The 18,681-nt window shown below is 47.1% G+C and overlaps 1 protein-coding gene across 4 annotated transcripts; it reads right to left on the reverse strand.

Annotated features, from left to right (window-relative positions):
* Positions 1-839: 839 nt before the first annotated feature.
* On the reverse strand, positions 840-18,667 carry LOC125630626 (natural killer cells antigen CD94). Of its 4 annotated transcripts, XM_048836820.2 has the most exons (7): positions 16,538-17,244; positions 16,156-16,315; positions 14,336-14,431; positions 8,150-8,248; positions 7,382-7,533; positions 5,803-5,945; positions 840-2,154 (listed from the first exon to the last, which is right to left on the reverse strand). In XM_048836820.2, the coding sequence occupies exons 1-7, from the start codon at positions 16,562-16,564 to the stop codon at positions 2,034-2,036; spliced, it is 798 nt and encodes a 265-aa protein (XP_048692777.1). In that variant the 5' UTR covers positions 16,565-17,244; the 3' UTR covers positions 840-2,033. The 4 variants fall into 4 exon arrangements, with proteins under 4 accessions (XP_048692777.1, XP_048692774.2, XP_048692773.2 ...); XM_048836817.2 differs by lacking the exons at positions 840-2,154; positions 16,538-17,244 and adding an exon at positions 18,613-18,667 and having other exon boundaries at positions 5,712-7,533; XM_048836816.2 differs by lacking the exons at positions 840-2,154; positions 16,538-17,244 and adding an exon at positions 18,513-18,615 and having other exon boundaries at positions 5,712-7,533.
* Positions 18,668-18,681: the final 14 nt, after the last annotated feature.

Genomic DNA, 18,681 nt, shown 5'->3' on the forward strand with positions numbered 1-18,681 from the left:
CAGCCAAAAACCTGCTTTTCAGCAGCCCAAAGGAAAAAAAATCTCTTTTCCAATCTCTGCTTCTGGTTTAAAAAATCTCAAATTGATCTCAAAGTGATTTCAAGTGAATCCCACCTCTACCACCATGTCAAGGTTCCTTCCCCACTCTGAACTCTAGGGTACAGATGTGGGGATCTGCATGAAAACCTCCTAAGCTTACTTTTACCAGCTTAGGTTAAAACTTCCCCAACGTACAAACTATTTTACCTTTTGCCCTTGGACTTTCGCTGCCACCACCAAACGTCTAACCGGTATTATTATTATTAGGAAAGAGTCTGTTTGGAAACGTCTTTCCCCCCCAAATCCTCCCATATCCATAAAGAAAGCAAAAATATGCTTTTCTGAACTTCCTTTGTTGTCTGCTTATTTTAAGGTAATGAAAGCAGAAAGACAGCGGCGGGGAGGGGAGGGGTGGATGAATGGATCCAGTGGGATCAGAGAAACAACTAAAAGTTGCAAAAAGAAAAGGAGTACTTGTGGCACCTTAGAGACTAACCAATTTATTTGAGCATAAGCTTTCATGAGCTACAGTATCCAGTGAAGTGAGCTGTAGCTCACGAAAGCTTACGCTCAAATAAATTGGTTAGTCTCTAAGGTGCCACAAGTACTCCTTTTCTTTTTGCAACTTTTAGTTGTTTCTCTGATCCCACTGGATCCATTCATCCACCCCCCTCCCCCCCCGCTGTCTTTCTGCTTTCATTACCTTAAAATAAGCAGATAGCAAAGGAAGTTCAGAAAAGCATATTTTTGCTTTCTTTATGGTTATTAGAAGAAGGTGAGCTATTCAAAGACCCCCTCTCACCCTGTGGCTGTAAAAGTGCAAAGGACAAAATAAATTCATTCAAACCAACCTGGTACATTTTGCATTAATTGTTAATGTGAATTTCATATTTCCAGCACAACAAGGAGAGTGATGGGAATTCTTCGAAGGCAGGCCAAGAAACTGAAGGAGTTTGTAAGGCACCTGAGAGCAGGTTAAGGTGACTGATCAATGTAGTGATGGGGCCTGCACGCTGTAAAAACAGAACCAAATTCAGATGGTGAGTGAGTACCACCGGAGGGCTGACTATTCCCGTGTGTAACCAGGCAGCTTAGTATGGGTTCTGCTGGTAAATCACATTCACACACCACCTAATACACTAGCACACCTGATCCCTCCAAAGAGGGGAAAATCCACCAGCTGCTTTGTCTTCTAAGGCAGCAAATGCAGCCTGGGTCTGGACAATTAGGTGCCTTGTGGTGAGTTCTGCTACTTCATCTCCTCTCACCAGAAAACCGGAGCAGAGTGTGTCAAATATTGCAAGAAGGAGGGAGCCAGACTCACTAAGGTGGAATCCCAAGGAGAACTGGTAAAAATACTTTTAAAATCTCTTTTCTTTAATAATATTCACCTAAGATATATTGACATCAATCTCATTTGATGGGGTGAGGACTTAGTTGCCCCCTGGAGGTAGGGAGTTATCTGTGTATGGATTCATACAATCCTGAGCTGTCCAGACCGGACTCTTTTGTCAGAAAGTGCCAATAGCCCTGGTTTGCTGGAGACAATCTGGTCTTTTACATCCCACCCTGGGTAACTGCTGCTCCAGCCAATATCCACGGACCATTGGTAGCCATTCTAACCAGAGCCTCGAGGGCTGCCTTTCCCACTCCTCCTGTTTCTACCGACTGAGCCTGCAGCCCCACATTATATGATGTGACAAAACTCCAATATTAGGGGTGGAAGCAGAAGCCACAAATGGAGCCTTTGGGAAGCTGGTGGCTGTCAATATGCCTCAAGCATAGTCAATAACTGAGCAACTTACAGCTGTTATCAACACACCTTTAACTAACGTCAACAGGGAAAACTTGGTAGCAGGTTCCTGGCCAGGTGTCCCCACTGGGCTCAGTGCAGTTGTGATGAACAGGCTGAGCGTGACACCCACATGGTGCCAGGATGGGGAAGATCTGCAGAGGCCCTGAGGCCACTCCTTCTGCTGCACCTGCACTGCTTCTCAGTTCCCCCCAAACTTGGCAGGCTTCTCGCAGATATAAACCTCCCGTTTGGTGCAGCTCTGCAGGCGGATGTCCCCCTTCTGTATGTATGCACAGCCTTCAGCTCCCTGGACGCGGAACCTGCCAAGCACAAGCCCCATCTCACTGCCAGCCCTGGGGGAACAGCTACAGGCTGGGGCATTTACCCCTTCTCGGCTGCCTTGGTAAGAATTGTCTTCAAAGTGCATTTACCATAGTGCATAAATGAGAGGGGGTCAGATTGACAACCCTGGGTGAGTCTTCCCTGCCCGTCATCTCGGTCATCAGTGACACCTCTGCAAAGGGGGAGGAAAACCAAAACTGAATGTATTTAACACCCACTTTGCCTGACACACAGGGCCAGGCACTGCATAGTCAGGCCCATGTTGCCAATGGTAGGTTCTTATATGGCTCCCATCACCATGTGCGTTTCTGTGTCCAGCAGGGACAAGGTGAGTGAGGTAAAATCTTTTATTGGACCAACGTCTGTTGGTGAGCGAGACAAGCTTTCGAGCCACTCAGAGCTCTTCTTCAGCTCTGGAAAAGGTATAAAGGTCACAGTTAAATACGAGGTGGAACAGATTGTTTAGCCTAAGGGTATGTCTACACTACCCGCCGGATAGTGATCGATCTATCAGGGATCGATTTATCGCGTCTAGTGTAGACGCGATAAAATCGATCCCCGATCGCTCTGCTGTCGACTTCTGTACTCCACTGCGGCGAGAGGCGGAAGCGGAGTTGACGGGGCAACGGCGGCAGTCGACCTCGCGCCGTTAGAACGCAAGGTAAGTCAACCTAAGATACGTCGACTTCAGCTACGCTATTCTCGTAGCTGAAGTTGCGTATCTTAGGTCAATTCCCCCTCCCCCCCGCGCCCAATGTAGACCAGGGCTAAGTAGTTAACATAATATTTCAAGGGAGACAAGGTGGCCAAGCTACTATTTGTTATTGGACCTACTTCTGTTGGAGAGAGAGACAGGCTTTTGAGGCCCAGACCTCAAGAAGAGCTCTGTGTGGCTCAAAGCTTGTCTCTCTTACCAACCGAAGTTGGTCCAATAAAAGCTATTATCTCCCCCTCCCTTGCCTCTCTAATATCCTGAGACCAACACAGCTACAACTACACTATATACATATTTCAAGAGACAGTTCAAGGTGAAGTGGCCTTTTAATAACCCTCCAGTGCTAGGCAATAAAGAAAGGGAGGAAAAAAGGCAGCGGGGGGGGGGGAGGGAGGGGAAGGGTTGTTAGTGAGTCACAGATTGTCTCTGTTCAGTCCAGGATTTTTAGTATCTGGCAAACTTATGAATTTAAGTTTCCAGGCTCGCCTTTTGAAGGTGTTGTGCAGATTTCCTTTGAGACTGAGAGTCAGATTGAGTGATTGTTTCGTGCAAAGTGTTCGCCCACACGAATTAGGGTGTTTTTGTCCTTTCTCATTTCCCTATGTGAGTTCATTTGAGCGTGTAGTGACTGCCTGGTTTCACGCACATAGTTATTATTGGGCACATATACACTAGATGAGGTACACCACACAGGACCCAGGGATCTTGAAAGGTGTGTTGTGAGGGGTGTTGATCACTGTGCCAGTGGAGCTATGTCTGCAGGTTTTGCATCTGTTGTTCTGGCAGAATCTGGTGCCACTTGGAGTCAGTGTGTCCCAGAGTGGAAAAAAAAATCAATGATTTAAAAAATAAAAATAAAAAAATTCGGATTTTTTATTTAAATTGGATTTTTTTTACTTACATCGGATTTGATATAATGCTTTTTGAGGAAAAAAACCTATCTAAAGATAGTTTTAATTAAGATACATTATAGCTTAAAGATATCTTATCATGGAACAGGGATTATAAATTCTAATTCTATAGAATGAGACAATATATTAATGTAATGTTTAAGAAAAGTTTTGTAAATGAGTTCCAATAGTTCATGGACTAGGGACCCAATCTGATGGGGTTGCAGGGGCTTCGGTATAGATTATTTAGGTTAATCTTTCTATCTACCCAGTGGGACTCAGTGCTCAGCCTAGAAGACACCATAACAGATGCTTAGTTTTGCAGTACTCAAACTGTGGATTTGTGTCTCCAGAGGTAACATGTTTGTTAACCACAAAAATGTTTTAAAATAAACAAATAATATATAGAGGTGAGAAATAACAGACCTCAACCCTATTGTCTCTCTGCAAATTTGTGAACACAGGTCAATCCCTTACCTCTCTCTAAAAGTGCAAAGTTTCAAAAAGTTCAATGAATAGAAGATTGTTGGGGCGGAATAGATCTGGACAAGGATAAGAAGTCTGGAGATAAAAGTGAGAAGTGAGGGACATATGCTTTTTTGTTAAAATATTGTATGTTTGCTGTTGAAGAAAAATATCCAGAATACTTAACATTGTTGTTTTAGTTAAATAAAACAATTTAAATGTCTGTCTGGTGATGTTCTCCTCCTAATACAGCATGGCAAGAAAATCCTCCAAATATTAATGATTAACCTGTTGAATTGGAGATAGTGCACCTCCCAATGACTTCATAAATATCTGTTTCAATTACCTTTGGTAAGTGAAATATCCAAACAATCATTCATTTTCTGATATAGCTGTAAAACTTATCTGAAAAGTTTTCAAAATAAATCACTGTTTAAAAATGTATAGTGTGTACCTTCTAAAAATGAAACCTACATCTGTCTCTGTGTTGTGAAGAATATGTATTAAGGTTATAACTACCAACAAGAATGCACTTTTATGTAGAAAACCATGATTAAAACGAGTCTTCCTGACTAGTGATTTAAATCATGAGGTGTGTCCTGGTCTGTGGCGTGCTTGCTTCTTATGATGGGCTTGGAGAGGCCTGGGGGCTTGTTTGAAGGCCAGCAGAAGTGCAAGTTTTCTCCCACCTCCCTGCTGGTGCATGTTTTTCTCCCACTCCCCTCATTGCGGATGTGCCCCATTCCTAGGGGAGCTCAGTCTATGTGGCTCATTCATTCCTTGGAGCCTCTGCCAGCATAGTCATGAGCCAATGAGAGCCTCCTAGCCACCATAGCCATAGCGTAGGAGACTGAGCTGCATGGGTGGTGGCTTGTGAACAGCTATCCGGTATGAGGTTTGCGCAAAGTCACCTGAATAGGCACAGCCTGGGGACACCAATAATCACAGAAGGGACCTCAAGGGTCATCTAGTCTAATCCCCTGCCAAGATGCAGGATTTATTGTGTCTAAACCACCCAAGACAGAGGGCCTCTTTTTGAAAACCTCCAGTGAAAGAGATTCCACGACTTTCCTAGGCGTCTGCTCCACAGTCCTACTGGACTTACAGTTAGGAAGTTTTTCCTGAGATTTACTATAAATCTGGTATGCTGTAATAAACGATACTTGTCACTTTACAGCCAAAGGTCCCAGAGCACTTTGCAAAGGGGGATCATTGTGGTTAGAGCTGCTCAGAAACTACATATATTCCACCTGGCCTTTTTTTTTTTTTTTTTTTAAATTTCCCCCTAAATATTCTCATTTTGGTAAAAATGTTTGGTTTCTGAAAATCAAAACCAAAACCTTTTGACTGAAAAGTGGAAATTTTTACCACAAGCTTTTCAGTTTGAAAATTGGAAAATTTTGAAAAAAATGAAAATTTTTTATGAAAAGCCATTTGTTGCGGGAAAAAAGGTTCTGATGACCGGTTTTAACGGTTATCCCCATTTATGGAGGAGGAGCCAGTATTGAACTGGATCAGTGCCCTTGAATGGGCACAGGCAGCGAGGCGAGACGTACAGCTGGAAGGAGAAAGGGGAGCCGTCAGCCCACGTCCAGTTCCCGATGTCATTGTCGTAGTTCAGCCCTGTCCAGAAATTGAAGCTGAACTGCTGTCCCCGGTACACGCACACGCGTTTGGAGATCTCATTTTTCAAGAACGCCTGCTCCGAACAGCAAAGGACAACAATCAATCCCCGAATAATCGTTTTTTCCCCTTTGAAAGCATCTGGGTGAGAACAGGGGCTGAGTCCCTCTGGAAATCAGGCCAACGATTTAATTGTCTAAACTATGGGTAGAGGTGTCTGACTCTGTAGGCCTCCGTGATTGATAACATTGGCCTAAGTGACCCTCCCAGGGTCACGTACTGAACCAATGGAACAGACCCCAGATTTCCTGGCTCCTAGTTCCTGACTTAACCCCCAAACCATCCTACCCCTCTGTGCTGTTCCCAAACAAGAGTTCCACATAGATTATTCTTGGCAAGGAGGAATAAAAGCAGGAACCAAGGGCCCAAGAACTGCCAAACCAGAGCACAGCGATGGCCCATCTCATGCAGTAGCTCACCGCCATGAGGGGCCACTGCTGGATGCTTCACCACGAGGTAGGAAAAGACCCATAATGCATCTTGCCCACTGTACAATACAGCAGCATGGAGGTCATTCCTCCATGACTCCCCAGTTAGCTGATTTGTTTATGCCCTGAAGCACAAGGATCAATGGCCCTAGCTCTCTTATTCGAGCTCACGTTGTTAAATGCTCTTCTCATTCAGGTAGAAATTGGATTCCTTCCTAAATCTCTCTAAATTATTTGCCTCAGTATCCTGCAGAAGTGAGTTCCATAGATAGTTAGCTTGACTTTTTCACTTGCTTGCTAATTCACAAAGTTCAGTCATTTGCAATGGGTCTGCCAGTCACTAATGCTAACTAATAAGACCTAACTGTTCTTTAAATGCACTTTGTGCTCTTTAAAGGATCTACAATGACAGAAGCAGAAACTGAACTCCGAGGGCAAGCTCCCTTCTCCTCGTGCTCTGCATGATGACTTCTATAGGAGAAGAGGTATTATCTCCCATAGCCTGTTCCATCCTTGGACTCTAACGAGGATGACAACAAGCAGGCCAGTTAACACTCACTGGGAACTCAATGGAAGATGTCACTACTGACTTGGGTCTGGGCTGGAACTGGTGCATTGGAGATGACAGGCCTCATGTCCTAGCCAGTCATCCCCCCCTTCGCTCCTCCCCAGACTGCCACAGATACTAAGGCTTCGTCTATGCTGGCAAGTGAAAGACAAAACTTCTGTCATTCAGAGGTGTTAAAAAAATACCCCCCCCCCAGAAAGACAAAAGTTTTGCAGACGACAAGTTATGGTGCGAACAGCACGTTGTGGGCAGGAGCGCTCTCCTGGTGACAACACAAACGCTACTCATTGGGGGCGGAAGTTTTCTGTCGGCAGGAGAGCTCTCTCCTGCCGACAAACAGTGGCTACACTGCGTGTTGCCAAAAGCTGAGTAGTGTAAACATAGCGTCAGTGTGTATGCAATTGTCTTATCAGCAACCAATATCAATAAAGAAGAGAAGAGGAGGCGGCTCTGTACCAGCTCCTTCTTCGTGTCTATCTTCACCAGACTGGCCGACATTGCAGTACAAGCATCTAAGCTGTTATGCCAGGATTTCGCATTCTTAGAAAAGGAGTAACAGCTGGCTGCCTGCTGGTCCCAGTCCACCTCACACATGCTGCAGTTGTCCTCTTGAAGAAAAGGAAAAACAGACAGACTTTCAATCCTCGTTCTCCAAGATCATTTTGTTACCGGAGCTCCGCACTGCTGGGTGTGAAGGATGATGGGAAATTCCCCTTGCTCAGAATTCTGAACTGCTGACCCATCCCTGCACACGTCTTCTCACCCTGAGCAGTTCAGCTGGCCCTACTGCCTTTGACCATCAGCTCCTTTCTTCAAGCAATAAGTAGGATGCATAGTAAACTGGTATCATGAGTTCTCATCTCAGTGAGGAGGGTGGGTCAGGAGTGAGGGACAGTTATAGCCCATCTTCTGAGAACAGGAGTTATAGGGAGATGGAGACAAGAATTAGTAGGCACTGAGTTCCCATGGTGATGAACACAGTAAAAGGAAGACAGATCAGATAAAGATCTGGAACAGAGAGAATAAATAAGGATGGAAGGAAAGATAGAGAAGAATATAGGGAGAGAGTGAGAGCTTAGAGAAGGATCCAGGGAGGCGGGGAGGGATCAGAGATAGGTAGGAGTATAGGTAAAGGAGAGATTAACTGAGCGTGTAAGGGGGAGAGGGAGGAACTGGTGGATGGGTGGAGTTTTTTCCTCAGAGGCTCTAGCTGTAATTCCTTACCCTTGCCAGTTGTCAGCTGCTGCAGAGTGTCCAAGAGGACTATGTTTTCCATTTCAGTGACCTCCAGCTGTTGCTCTGATTTCTGGGACAGCTGGTAAACTTTAAAGACACAAGAAAAATCATAAGACAATGGAGTGCTCAGAGCCAGTGCATTGCTCCAGCACTGATCATCCTGGGGTGTTTTACAGCATGAGATGGACTGTGAGCATGTCGGGGTACAGTGCCACCTACTGACTGACATGGAATGTGAGGCATGGGTTTCCTCTTGCTTGCACCAATTTTACACTAGCCAAATTTCACTGATATCAGAGAAGTCATTCCTTATTCACCCCAGGGTGAATGAGAGGGAAATCAGCACCACTGATTTCAAACTGGCTTCTCTACAGAAAATATCAGAGATGGGCGCTCCCTGCATTTTATCGACAAATAATCCAAACAAATGCTTAGAACTTGCATATCGTACATTTCAGATGGGGCTGACAAATGTTAACTCATTACATGACAGATGACAGAGACCTATTTGGTCACCGGATCCATCCCCCCTCCCAGTAACAGAACCATCAATATTTACATTGGGGATATTCCAAATGTACTCAAGGCTGTATGTTTGTAGAGGGAGATCAGCAACATCTCACAACCCAGAGGTCATAGGTCAAATCTGAGGGTGTAAGGGGGAGAGGGAGGAACTGCTTATCTGTACCTAAGCAGGTATTTATACAGCCAGAGTCAGAGCCAGAATTGATTCCTTGAGGACCTGCTCCAGGATTTTTCCTGGGACTGAGGTGAGGCTGAGTAGCCTGTAGTTCCCCGGATCCTCCTCCTTTCCTTTTTTAAAGATGGGCACTACATTAGCCTTTTTCCAGTCATCCTCTGGACTTCTCCCAATCGCCATGAGTTTTCACACCAGCCAATCACACCAGCCAATTCCCTCAGCACCCTTGGATGCATTGAATCTGGGCCCATGGGCTTGTGCTCATCCAGCTTTTCTAAATAGTCCCAAAACTCTTCTTTCTCCACAGAGGGATGGTCACCTCCTCCCCATGCTGTGCTGCCCAGTGCAGTAGTCTGGGAGCTGACCTTGTTCGTGAAGACAGAGGCAAAAAAAGCATTGAGTACATTAACTTTTTCCACATCCTCTGTCACTAGGTTGCCTCCCCCATTCAGTAAAGGGCCCATACTTTCCTTGACTTTCTTCTTGTTGCTAACATACCTGAAGAAACCCTTCTTGTTACTTTTAACATCTCTTGCTAGCTGCAACTCCAAGTGTGATTTGGCCTTCCTGATTTCACTCCTGCATGCTTGAGCAATATTTTTATATTCCTCCCTGGTCACTTGTCCAATCTTCCACTTCTTGTAAGCTTCTTTTTTGTGTTTAAGATCAGCAAGGGTTTCACTGTTAAGCCAAGCTGGTCGCCTGCCATATTTACTATTCTTTCTACGCATCGGGATGGTTTGTTCCCGTAACCTCAATAAGGATTCTTTAAAATACAGCCCGCTCTCCTGGACTCCTTTCCCCCTCATGTTATTCTCCCAGGGAATCCTGCCCATCAGTTCCCTGAGGGAGTCAACGTCTGCTTTTCTGAAGTCCAGGGTCTATGTTCTGCTGCTCTCCTTTCTTCCTTGTGTCAGGATCCTGAACTCTACAATCTCATTGTCACTGCCTCCCAGGTTCCCATCCACTTTAGCTTCCCCTACTAATTCTTCCCGGTTTGTGAGCAGCAGGTCAAGAACAGCTCTGCCCCTAGTTGGTTCCTCCAGCACTTGCACCAGGAAATTGTCCCCTACACTTTCCAAAAACTTTCTGGATTGTCTCTGCATGCTGTATTGCTCTCCCAGCAGATATCAGGGTGATTGAAGTCTCCCATGAGAACCAGGGTCTGCAATCTAGTAACTTCCCTTAGTTGCCGGAAGAAAGCCTCATCCACCTCATCCCCCTGGTACGGTGGTCTATAGCAGACTCCCACCACGACATCACACTTGTTGCTCACACTTCTAAACTTAATCCAGAGACTCTCAGGTTTTTCTGCAGTTTCATACCGGAGCTCTGAGCAGTCATACTGCTCTCTTACATACAATGCAACTCCCCCACCTTTTCTGCCCTGCCTGTCCTTCCTGAACAGTTTATATCCATCCATGACAGTGCTCCAGTCATGTGAGTTATCTCACCGAGTCTCTGTTATTCCAGTCACATCATAATTCCTTGACTGTGCCAGGACTTCCAGTTCTCCCTGCTTGTTTCCCAGGCTTCTTGCATTTGTGTATAGGCACTTAAGATAAATCGCTGATCATCCCTCCTTCTCAGTATGAGACAGGAGCCCTCCCCTCTCGTGCTCTCCAGCTCATGCTTCCTCCCGGTATCCCACTTCCCCACTTAACTCAGGGCTTTGGTCTCCTTCCCCCATCCATCACCATGGTATCTAGGCACCTACAGTTACCATTCCAATGACCACGGAAATAACCTTTGACTTCTGATGGTCCAGAAGGAGTTCAGAGCTGGTCTGTAAAACCAGAATCCCCCATTGTGGCACCTTTGGTCTATCCAGAGGACCCTGATCTACCATGAACCTCACAATACAACAGCTAATGTCCCAGCTCTGATTCCCCATGCGAGGTCCTGAGTGTCTCTCCACCTGCACTTCATTGTGCCTATGACTGTACCTCTGTACTGATTGAGGGGGTCACGATTATACATGTTCAAAGATGGATGTCACTCTGCACCCCATTTATAGCCACGTCTGCAGGTCGGATCAGTCTAGGTGGATGTTTTCCATGGCAGAACCTTAGGTAGAGGTCTCACTCCAAGAGGAGGGTCTTGTACTGGGCATTAAAATGGCAGGAATCAGGCCTAATCTGATCCCCAGTGCCAATGAAGATATTCTGGCCCTGCCTCCCTTGAGTTTCAGTCTACAGGACAATTAGAGGGCCAGGCCAGAGGGTCAATTCCTTAGAAGCCCTACCCACCTCACCAACTGGAACACAGAGCTAGGACTGATTCCTGGCTTCCAGGTTCACAGACGGGGACATCAGAGGCCACAGAGCTTGCTAGAGCCTGAGGGGCTCATTGGCATGAGGGGTCACAAATGAGGTGGTGAATGTTACTCCCGTGAGGGCCCCACAAACTGCCAGTTCCTCCTCTGTTTCTAACTCAGTCCATCGTTCATTGTCACCTGTAAGTGTCCTGCGGGGGGAGGACTGTGCAGTGTACAAGTGACGGGGCTTGAGCCATGTCTTACAAGTAACTGATAAATCCCCAGCCCCATGGAAAGCAGCAGTTGGAAGATTGAGTAAGAAAGATGGGGCTGAATAATCACTTTACATTACAGATTAACAAGTGAAATGCAAAAAAGACAGCGGTCAAATATTCTGTTCTCTATTTGAGAAAATTCAGATAATATAGTCTGATGATGATGATGATGATGATGAGTAAATACTTTGCATTCCAACAGTAACTCAGGAGGATGTTAAATAGTAGCTACTAATGTCAGACATTCTAAAATGAGCAGGTCTGGATTACTTGGATCAAATGGGTTTAGAAGAGCAAGCTCTGGACCATTAATGTTGATTCTCAATAAGTCTTGGAATACTGGGCAAGTTCTAGAGAACTGGAAGAAAATGAAAGTTGTGCCAATATTTAAAATGGGTAAATGGGATGATCCGGGTAATTATATTGCCCTGTCAACTTGATGTCAATCCTGGTCAAAATAAAAGAATGGCTGATGGAGGACTGAATAGTTATGGATCAATGTCCTATCAGATAAAGCATAAGATGAGTGTTAGTTGGTGTCTGCTACAGACCAGCAAATCATGTTAGGGAGAAGAGGATGACTGGATCCTCACATACCTAACTATAATATGTAGGGGGGAAAAAGCTGTGTGATCACCGGGGACTTCAATTTCAGTGACATGTGATGGCGGTCTGATGCTAAAACATCACTGGATCAGTACTAAAACATTACTGGATTTCTAAATAATATAGATGACAATTTTCTAAGTAAAAAAGTGTTGCAGCCAATACAGAAGCAGTCTGTATTTGTCTTGACAGATAAAGATGAACTGATCACAGAAATAAAAATAAGTAGTTGATTACACACAAGTGATCATGACCTGATCAAATTTATAATGTGCAAACAGAATAATGTCCAAACCAGTAATATAGATACTTAGTGCTTCAAAAGGGCCAATTTCACAAAACTGAAAATAATTATGAGCCAAATCAGCTGGGAGGAAGAACCTAATCAAAAAATGTGAATGGTAATAGGGAAGTGTTTAAGAACTCTTTACTACATGCCCCAAAATCACTATGCCACAATCAGGGAAGAAGGCCATGCTGGTTAAAACACCAGCCTTTTTTAGAGAGGTTATGAAGGCAGCTATAAAAACCTTCAATACATAATAAGCAGAAGAAAAGGGAAGTCAACAATAATGAATATAAATCACAAATTAGGAACTGTAGAAAACTGATAAGGGAAGCAAAGGGGCACCAGGAGACATCAATGGTCAGCATAATTAAGTACAATAGAACTTTTAAAAATATATTTGTAACAAAAAGTATCCTAACAATGGGATTGGTCTATTACTAGACTGAAATGATAGAATTAATAATGCAGAAAAGGCAGAAGTGTTCAGTAAATATTTCTGTTGTATATTTGGGAAGAAATAGATGTACTCATACCAGATCATGATGATGACACTCCTTCCATTCCAAATATTATTATCCAAATAATAGCTACTAAGACAGACATTTTTAAATCAACTGGCTGAGGAGCAGGCTGGACCATTTATGGTGATTTTCAATAATTCTTCGAACACTGGAGAAGTTCCCAAAGACAGTAAGAGAGCTAATGTTGTGCCAATATTTAAAAAAAGTAAACAGGATGGCCTGCATAGTTATAGGACTGTCAGTCTGATATCAATTCCAGGCAGCATAGTGGAGCAGCAGATACGGGACCCCATTAATAAAGTATTAAAAGGAGAGTAATATAATTAATGCCAATCAACACAGGTTTATAGAAAACAGATCCTGTCAAATTAATTGGTATCTTTTTGTGATGAGATTACAAGTTTGATTGATAAAGGCAACAGTGTTGACATAATATATTCAGTCTTTTGTAAGGCATTTGACTTGATACTACATGACATTTTTGTTAAAAATTAGAATATAAATTTAACATAGGACACATTAAATGGATTAAAAACTGGATAAAAGATAGGTCTCAGAATGTAACTGTAAACAGAGAATCATCATCAAGCAGGTGTGTTTCTAGTGAGTTCCCGCAGGGATTGGGTTTTGGCCCTACACTATTTAACATTTTCATCAGTGACCTGGAAGAGAATGGAAAATCACCACTGATAAAGTTTTCAAAAGGCAAAAAGACTGGGGGAGCAGTAAATGAATAAGAGGACAGGTCACTGATCCAGAGCAAGCTGGATCATTTGGCAAGCTGGACACAAGCAAACAATATGAGTTTTAATATGGCCAAACGTAAGACCCTGACAAAGATTTCAGGGTCATGGTGGACAGTCAGCTGAACATAAGCATCCAGTGTGACACTGTGGCCAAAAGGGGCTAATGTGATTCTCTGATGTATAAACAAGTGAATTCTGAGTAGGACTGGGGAGGTTCTGTTATCTCTGTATTTGGTACTGGTGCGAGTGCTACTGCAATACTGTGCCCAGTTCTGGTGTCCAAAATTCAGAAAGGATTTTGAAAACTGGACAGGGTTCAGGAAATGAGCCAGGAGAATTATTAAAGGATTGGAAAACTTGCATTATACTGTGATAGATTTAAGGAGCTCAGTCTATTTAACTTAAGAAAGACAAGGTTAAAGGGTAACTTGATCACAGTCTATATCTACATGGGGCACAGAAATTTAATACTAGAGGGCTCTTCAATGTAGCAAAGGTATAACAAGACCCAATGTCTAGAAATAGAAGCTAGACAAATTCTGGCTAGAACCTCAGTTTTCCGACAGGGAGGGTAAACCACCATTGGCCCAACTTACCAAGGGCCATGGTGGATTTTCAATCACTGACAATTTTGAAATCAAGATTGGATTTTTTTTCTAAAAGATCTGCTGTAGTTCAAAAATAATTAATTCAGTTACTCCCGTGTTCTACAGGACATCATATCAGATGATGAGAATGGTCCTTTCTGGCTTTATAATCTATGAATTATGAAACACTCACCCTGTTGAGTCATCATGATCACCAGAATCAGCAAGATCAGGCAGATTGGCCCAAGGATGGTGGTAGAGAGCCACCATGGAGATGCACTGGGAGATGCTAACAGGAAGGAAATGGAGAACATGAACATGCACTTCCTTCTGCTTGGGATCCTCAGCTGGGAACCCTCTTCTGGAGTTAGGTGCCTAAGCCAATAGCCTAGTGGTAGGGGCTCCCACCTGGGATGTGGGTGACCCAGATTTAAATTCCTGTTCTGCCTGATTTGCAGCAGATGCTTGAAGCCAGGTGAATGCCCCAAATGCTAGGCTGTTGGCTATTCGGAGGTGAGGCTCTCCCAGTCTTGTATGTTGGAACTATTCCATGTGGTACAAATCACTAAATATTCATTGGGCCAGGGAAAGTGAGAGACTGACTCTTGGTGGTTTGGGCACTCATTTGGGATGGGGGAGAGTCAGGTTCAGTCCCTGCTCCAATAAATAGTTATTTATTTACACAAATGGAAAGGGATTGTGAGAGCAGCTGCATCTCCCCCCCCCGGATAGGCTGGTGTTTAAGGCTCTCACCTGGGATGTGGAAGACCTGGGTTCAAGAGTCTCTCACATCCCAGCCGAGTGCCCTATCCACTGGGCTACTGGGTATTCTGGGACACACACACCTGGCTGTCTTTTGTGCAGGCTCCAAGCCATAGGTATGCACTGAGGGGGACCATGCCCCACTAGTGAGACAGATGGAGGAACATTTAGTTTGAGAATCTTGTTTCAGGGCTCCCAGGGCTTTGGCTTGAGCTAGGGCTCTGAGCAGCTCATTCGCTGTGGGGCAGTGCCATGAGCTAGGCATAAGCAAAGCCAACTACCAGCAGAAACATAGGTACCTAGTAAACTTAAGTACCTTCTGGGTTAGGCAGCAGCTGAGCAGTGGTTCTGAGAACATCAGGAGCACCTAAATATTGGACTCAGGTGGCTGAAAAGGTAGTTAGGCCCTAAGCCCCTTTGTGAACCTGGCCTTTCTTCTCTGTGCCTCAGCTCCCTGTCTGTAAAATGGGGATAACGATACTGCCTTTCTCCCACATGTCTATTTAAGCGCTTCAGATCAGAGACTCTCTCCCACTGTGTTCATACAGCAGCAGCACAATGGGGCCCTGAGCTTGGGTGGGCCTCTAGGAGCTACGTTAATAATAACGACCTTGTCCTACACAACTAAGTTAAACAGGTTGGCAGCCAAGGTGCCCTCTTTTCATGGTCTTCCAGCACCCGGCTACCTGCCTCTTGGATGGCGCAGGGAATCCTTGTGTGCTGTGTCCTAGCTGTCCAGGTAAGGCAGCCTGCAGCCATAGAACCCAGCAAAATGGGGGTGACTTCCTGACAGAAACCTTTCCTGATCTCCCCAGACAGGGGCACCTCCATACTATCCTCCAGCAGAAATCCTCCTTGATCACATCTCCAGGCAGCCTCCCTGCCAATTCTGGCCCTGGTCAGTGGATTAAGGAGGCAGATAGGATGCAGTGTCGACAGGAGCATAGGTCCTAGAGATCAGGGTGGGCCAGGCAGGAGTGGGGCTGGGAAGGCTGTGGGGAGCCACTCTGCAGTGAAAGAGGCAGAGGAGCTTTAGGGATCACCCTATTTCCCTTATTGCGATAGAACCTCTTTCTGTTATTCTTCACCATTGTCACATGAGAAGAGGGAGGCGTTTGGCAGGTAGGGTCTGGCAAGGCTGGGCACAGACCAGGGAGGGGGTCAGGGCACCCGTCTCAGGGGCGAAGGGGGAGAAAGGAGGCTGAGTGGTTGGGTCACCCTTCCCCTTGCTGTGGGAGGAGACCCCTGCACCTGCAATGACAGCAGCTGGTCCGGCTTGCGCGTTGGCTGTCCCTTCATCCTTGGACTCGTAGATGACATTTATGTCAGATGGAGTGCCCTTCACCTTCCTCTGCTGCACAGGCATGGGGGCCTGCAGGTGAGAGAACCCACCAACAGGAGAGGGTCTCACCTCAAGAGATCAAAAGTCATGCGTCAGACCCTCAAGAATCATGAAACTGGCCCAAGAAATCATGTTTTCTTAAAAAAAAATCAAATAGTGTTTTTTAGTCTGTTTCTATTCCTTTGCCAATGTATGCGACAATTTCAGGTTGAAAAGTCAACCTTTAATGCATTCAGAAATGCACGCCTCTCTTTGCCTGATTGGATGGAGACCCCGCTTAGCATCCCTCACCTCTATGATAGGGAAACTGCCATCCATTTCCTATTGCTGTCTTCGACCCGGCACCAGCACTCAAGGATCTCAATCTATTTAGCTTAACCAGGAGAAGGTTAAGGATTGACTTGATCACAGTCTATAAACTACCTCCACAGGGGAAAAGTATTTACTAATGGGCTTTTCAATCGAGCAGACAAAGGCATAACATGATCTGATGGTTGGAAGTTGAAGCTAGAGAAATTCAGACTGGAAATAAGGGGTAAATTTTTAACAGTGGGAGTAAGTAACCATTGGAATAATTTATCAAGGGTTGTGCGGTATTCTCCATCACTGATGATTTTTAAATCAAGATTGGACGTTTTTCTCAAATATCTGCTCTAGGAATTATTGTAGGGCAGTTCTGTGGCCTGTGCTATACAGGGGTCAGACTAGACGATCACAGTGGTCCCTTCTGGCCTTGCAATCTATTAATCTAATGTACCAGCCACTGCCCCAGGGCTTTTCCTCTGACTGGGTCCCACATCACCACTTTCTCAACTTCCCTCTCCCCTGCCTCTTGCTGCCCCGGGACCCTCTCTCTGCTCCAGGACCATATATGAAGGCAGGGCTGGTCTGCATCCTCAGCCCTAAGGTTCCTGCCCAGCTCTATCCGTGTACCCAGCCCTGACATTTGGGAGATCCAGCCTCTTGCACCATCACGGCAGTTCCTGGCAGTACCCCCACATCCTCTGCCCCCTCCCTCCGCCTCCCTCCTACCCCCACATCCCCTGCCCCCTCCCTCCACCTCCCTCCTACCCCCACATCCCCTGCCCCCTCCCTCTGCCTCCCTCCTACCCCCACATCCCCTGCCCCCTCCCTCTGCCTCCCTCCTACCCCCACATCCCCTGTCCCCCTCCCTCCTACCCCCACATCCCCTGCCCCCTCCCTCCTACCCCCACATCCCCTGCCCCCTCCCTCCGCCTCCCTCCTACCCCCACATCCCCTGCCCCCTCCCTCAGCCTCCCTCCTACCCCCACATCCCCTGTCCCCCTCCCTCCTACCCCCACATCCCCTGCCCCCTCCCTCCGCCTCCCTCCTACCCCCACATCCCCTGCCCCCTCCCTCCTACCCCCACATCCCCTGCCCCCTCCCTCAGCCTCCCTCCTACCCCCACATCCCCTGCCCCCTCCCTCAGCCTCCCTCCTACCCCCACATCCCCTGTCCCCCTCCCTCCGCCTCCCTCCTTCCCCCACATCCCCTGTCCCCCTCCCTCCGCCTCCCTCCTTCCCCCACATCCCCTGCCCCCTCCCTCCTTCCCCCACATCCCCTGCCCCCTCCCTCCGCCTCCCTCCTACCCCCACATCCCCTGTCCCCCTCCCTCCGCCTCCCTCCTTCCCCCACATCCCCTGCTCCCTCCCTCTGCCTCCCTCCTACCCCCACATCCCCTGTCCCCCTCCCTCCGCCTCCCTCCTACCCCCACATCCCCTGCCCCCTCCCTCAGCCTCCCTCCTACCCCCACATCCCCTGTCCCCCTCCCTCCTACCCCCACATCCCCTGCCCCCTCCCTCAGCCTCCCTCCTACCCCCACATCCCCTGCCCCCTCCCTCCGCCTCCCTCCTACCCCCACATCCCCTGTCCCCCTCCCTCCGCCTCCCTCCTTCCCCCACATCCCCTGCCCCCTCCCTCCTACCCCCACATCCCCTGCCCCCTCCCTCCGCCTCCCTCCTACCCCCACATCCCCTGTCCCCCTCCCTCCGCCTCCCTCCTTCCCCCACATCCCCTGCCCCCTCCCTCAGCCTCCCTCCTACCCCCACATCCCCTGTCCCCCTCCCTCCGCCTCCCTCCTACCCCCACATCCCCTGCCCCCTCCCTCAGCCTCCCTCCTACCCCCACATCCCCTGCCCCCTCCCTCAGCCTCCCTCCTACCCCCACATCCCCTGTCCCCTCCCTCCGCCTCCCTCCTACCCCCACATCCCCTGCCCCCTGCTACCCCCTCACTCTTCCCATCCACCTTTCCCAGGGTCTCTCTCTGAAGCGCCTCGCAGCCGAGTCCTGCGCCCACTCCCAGTCCGGCCCCCGACCCACGCAGGGGAGGCCATCTTGGCTTCTACCTCATGGAAAACAAGGGGAGATGGCGGCCATCTTTGCTTAGGGCAGCTCCACGGGCCCCCTGCCGCCGG

This window comes from Caretta caretta, chromosome 1, assembly GCF_965140235.1.
Source record: "Caretta caretta isolate rCarCar2 chromosome 1, rCarCar1.hap1, whole genome shotgun sequence".
In the NCBI taxonomy this organism is placed as follows: Eukaryota; Metazoa; Chordata; order Testudines; family Cheloniidae; genus Caretta; species Caretta caretta.

What these genes read in the sequence shown, in the direction of transcription:
- LOC125630626 (XM_048836815.2), bottom strand. Translation starts at nt 16,564, where the DNA reads ATGGATGGCAGTTTCCCTATCATAGAG. An exon ending in GATCATGATGACTCAACAGG is followed by an intron (nt 8,249 to 14,335) that starts GTGAGTGTTTCA and finishes GTGTCTTTAAAG; the next exon opens with TTTACCAGCTGTCCCAGAAA. An exon ending in GCAGCTGACAACTGGCAAGG is followed by an intron (nt 7,534 to 8,149) that starts GTAAGGAATTAC and finishes CTTTTCTTCAAG; the next exon opens with AGGACAACTGCAGCATGTGT.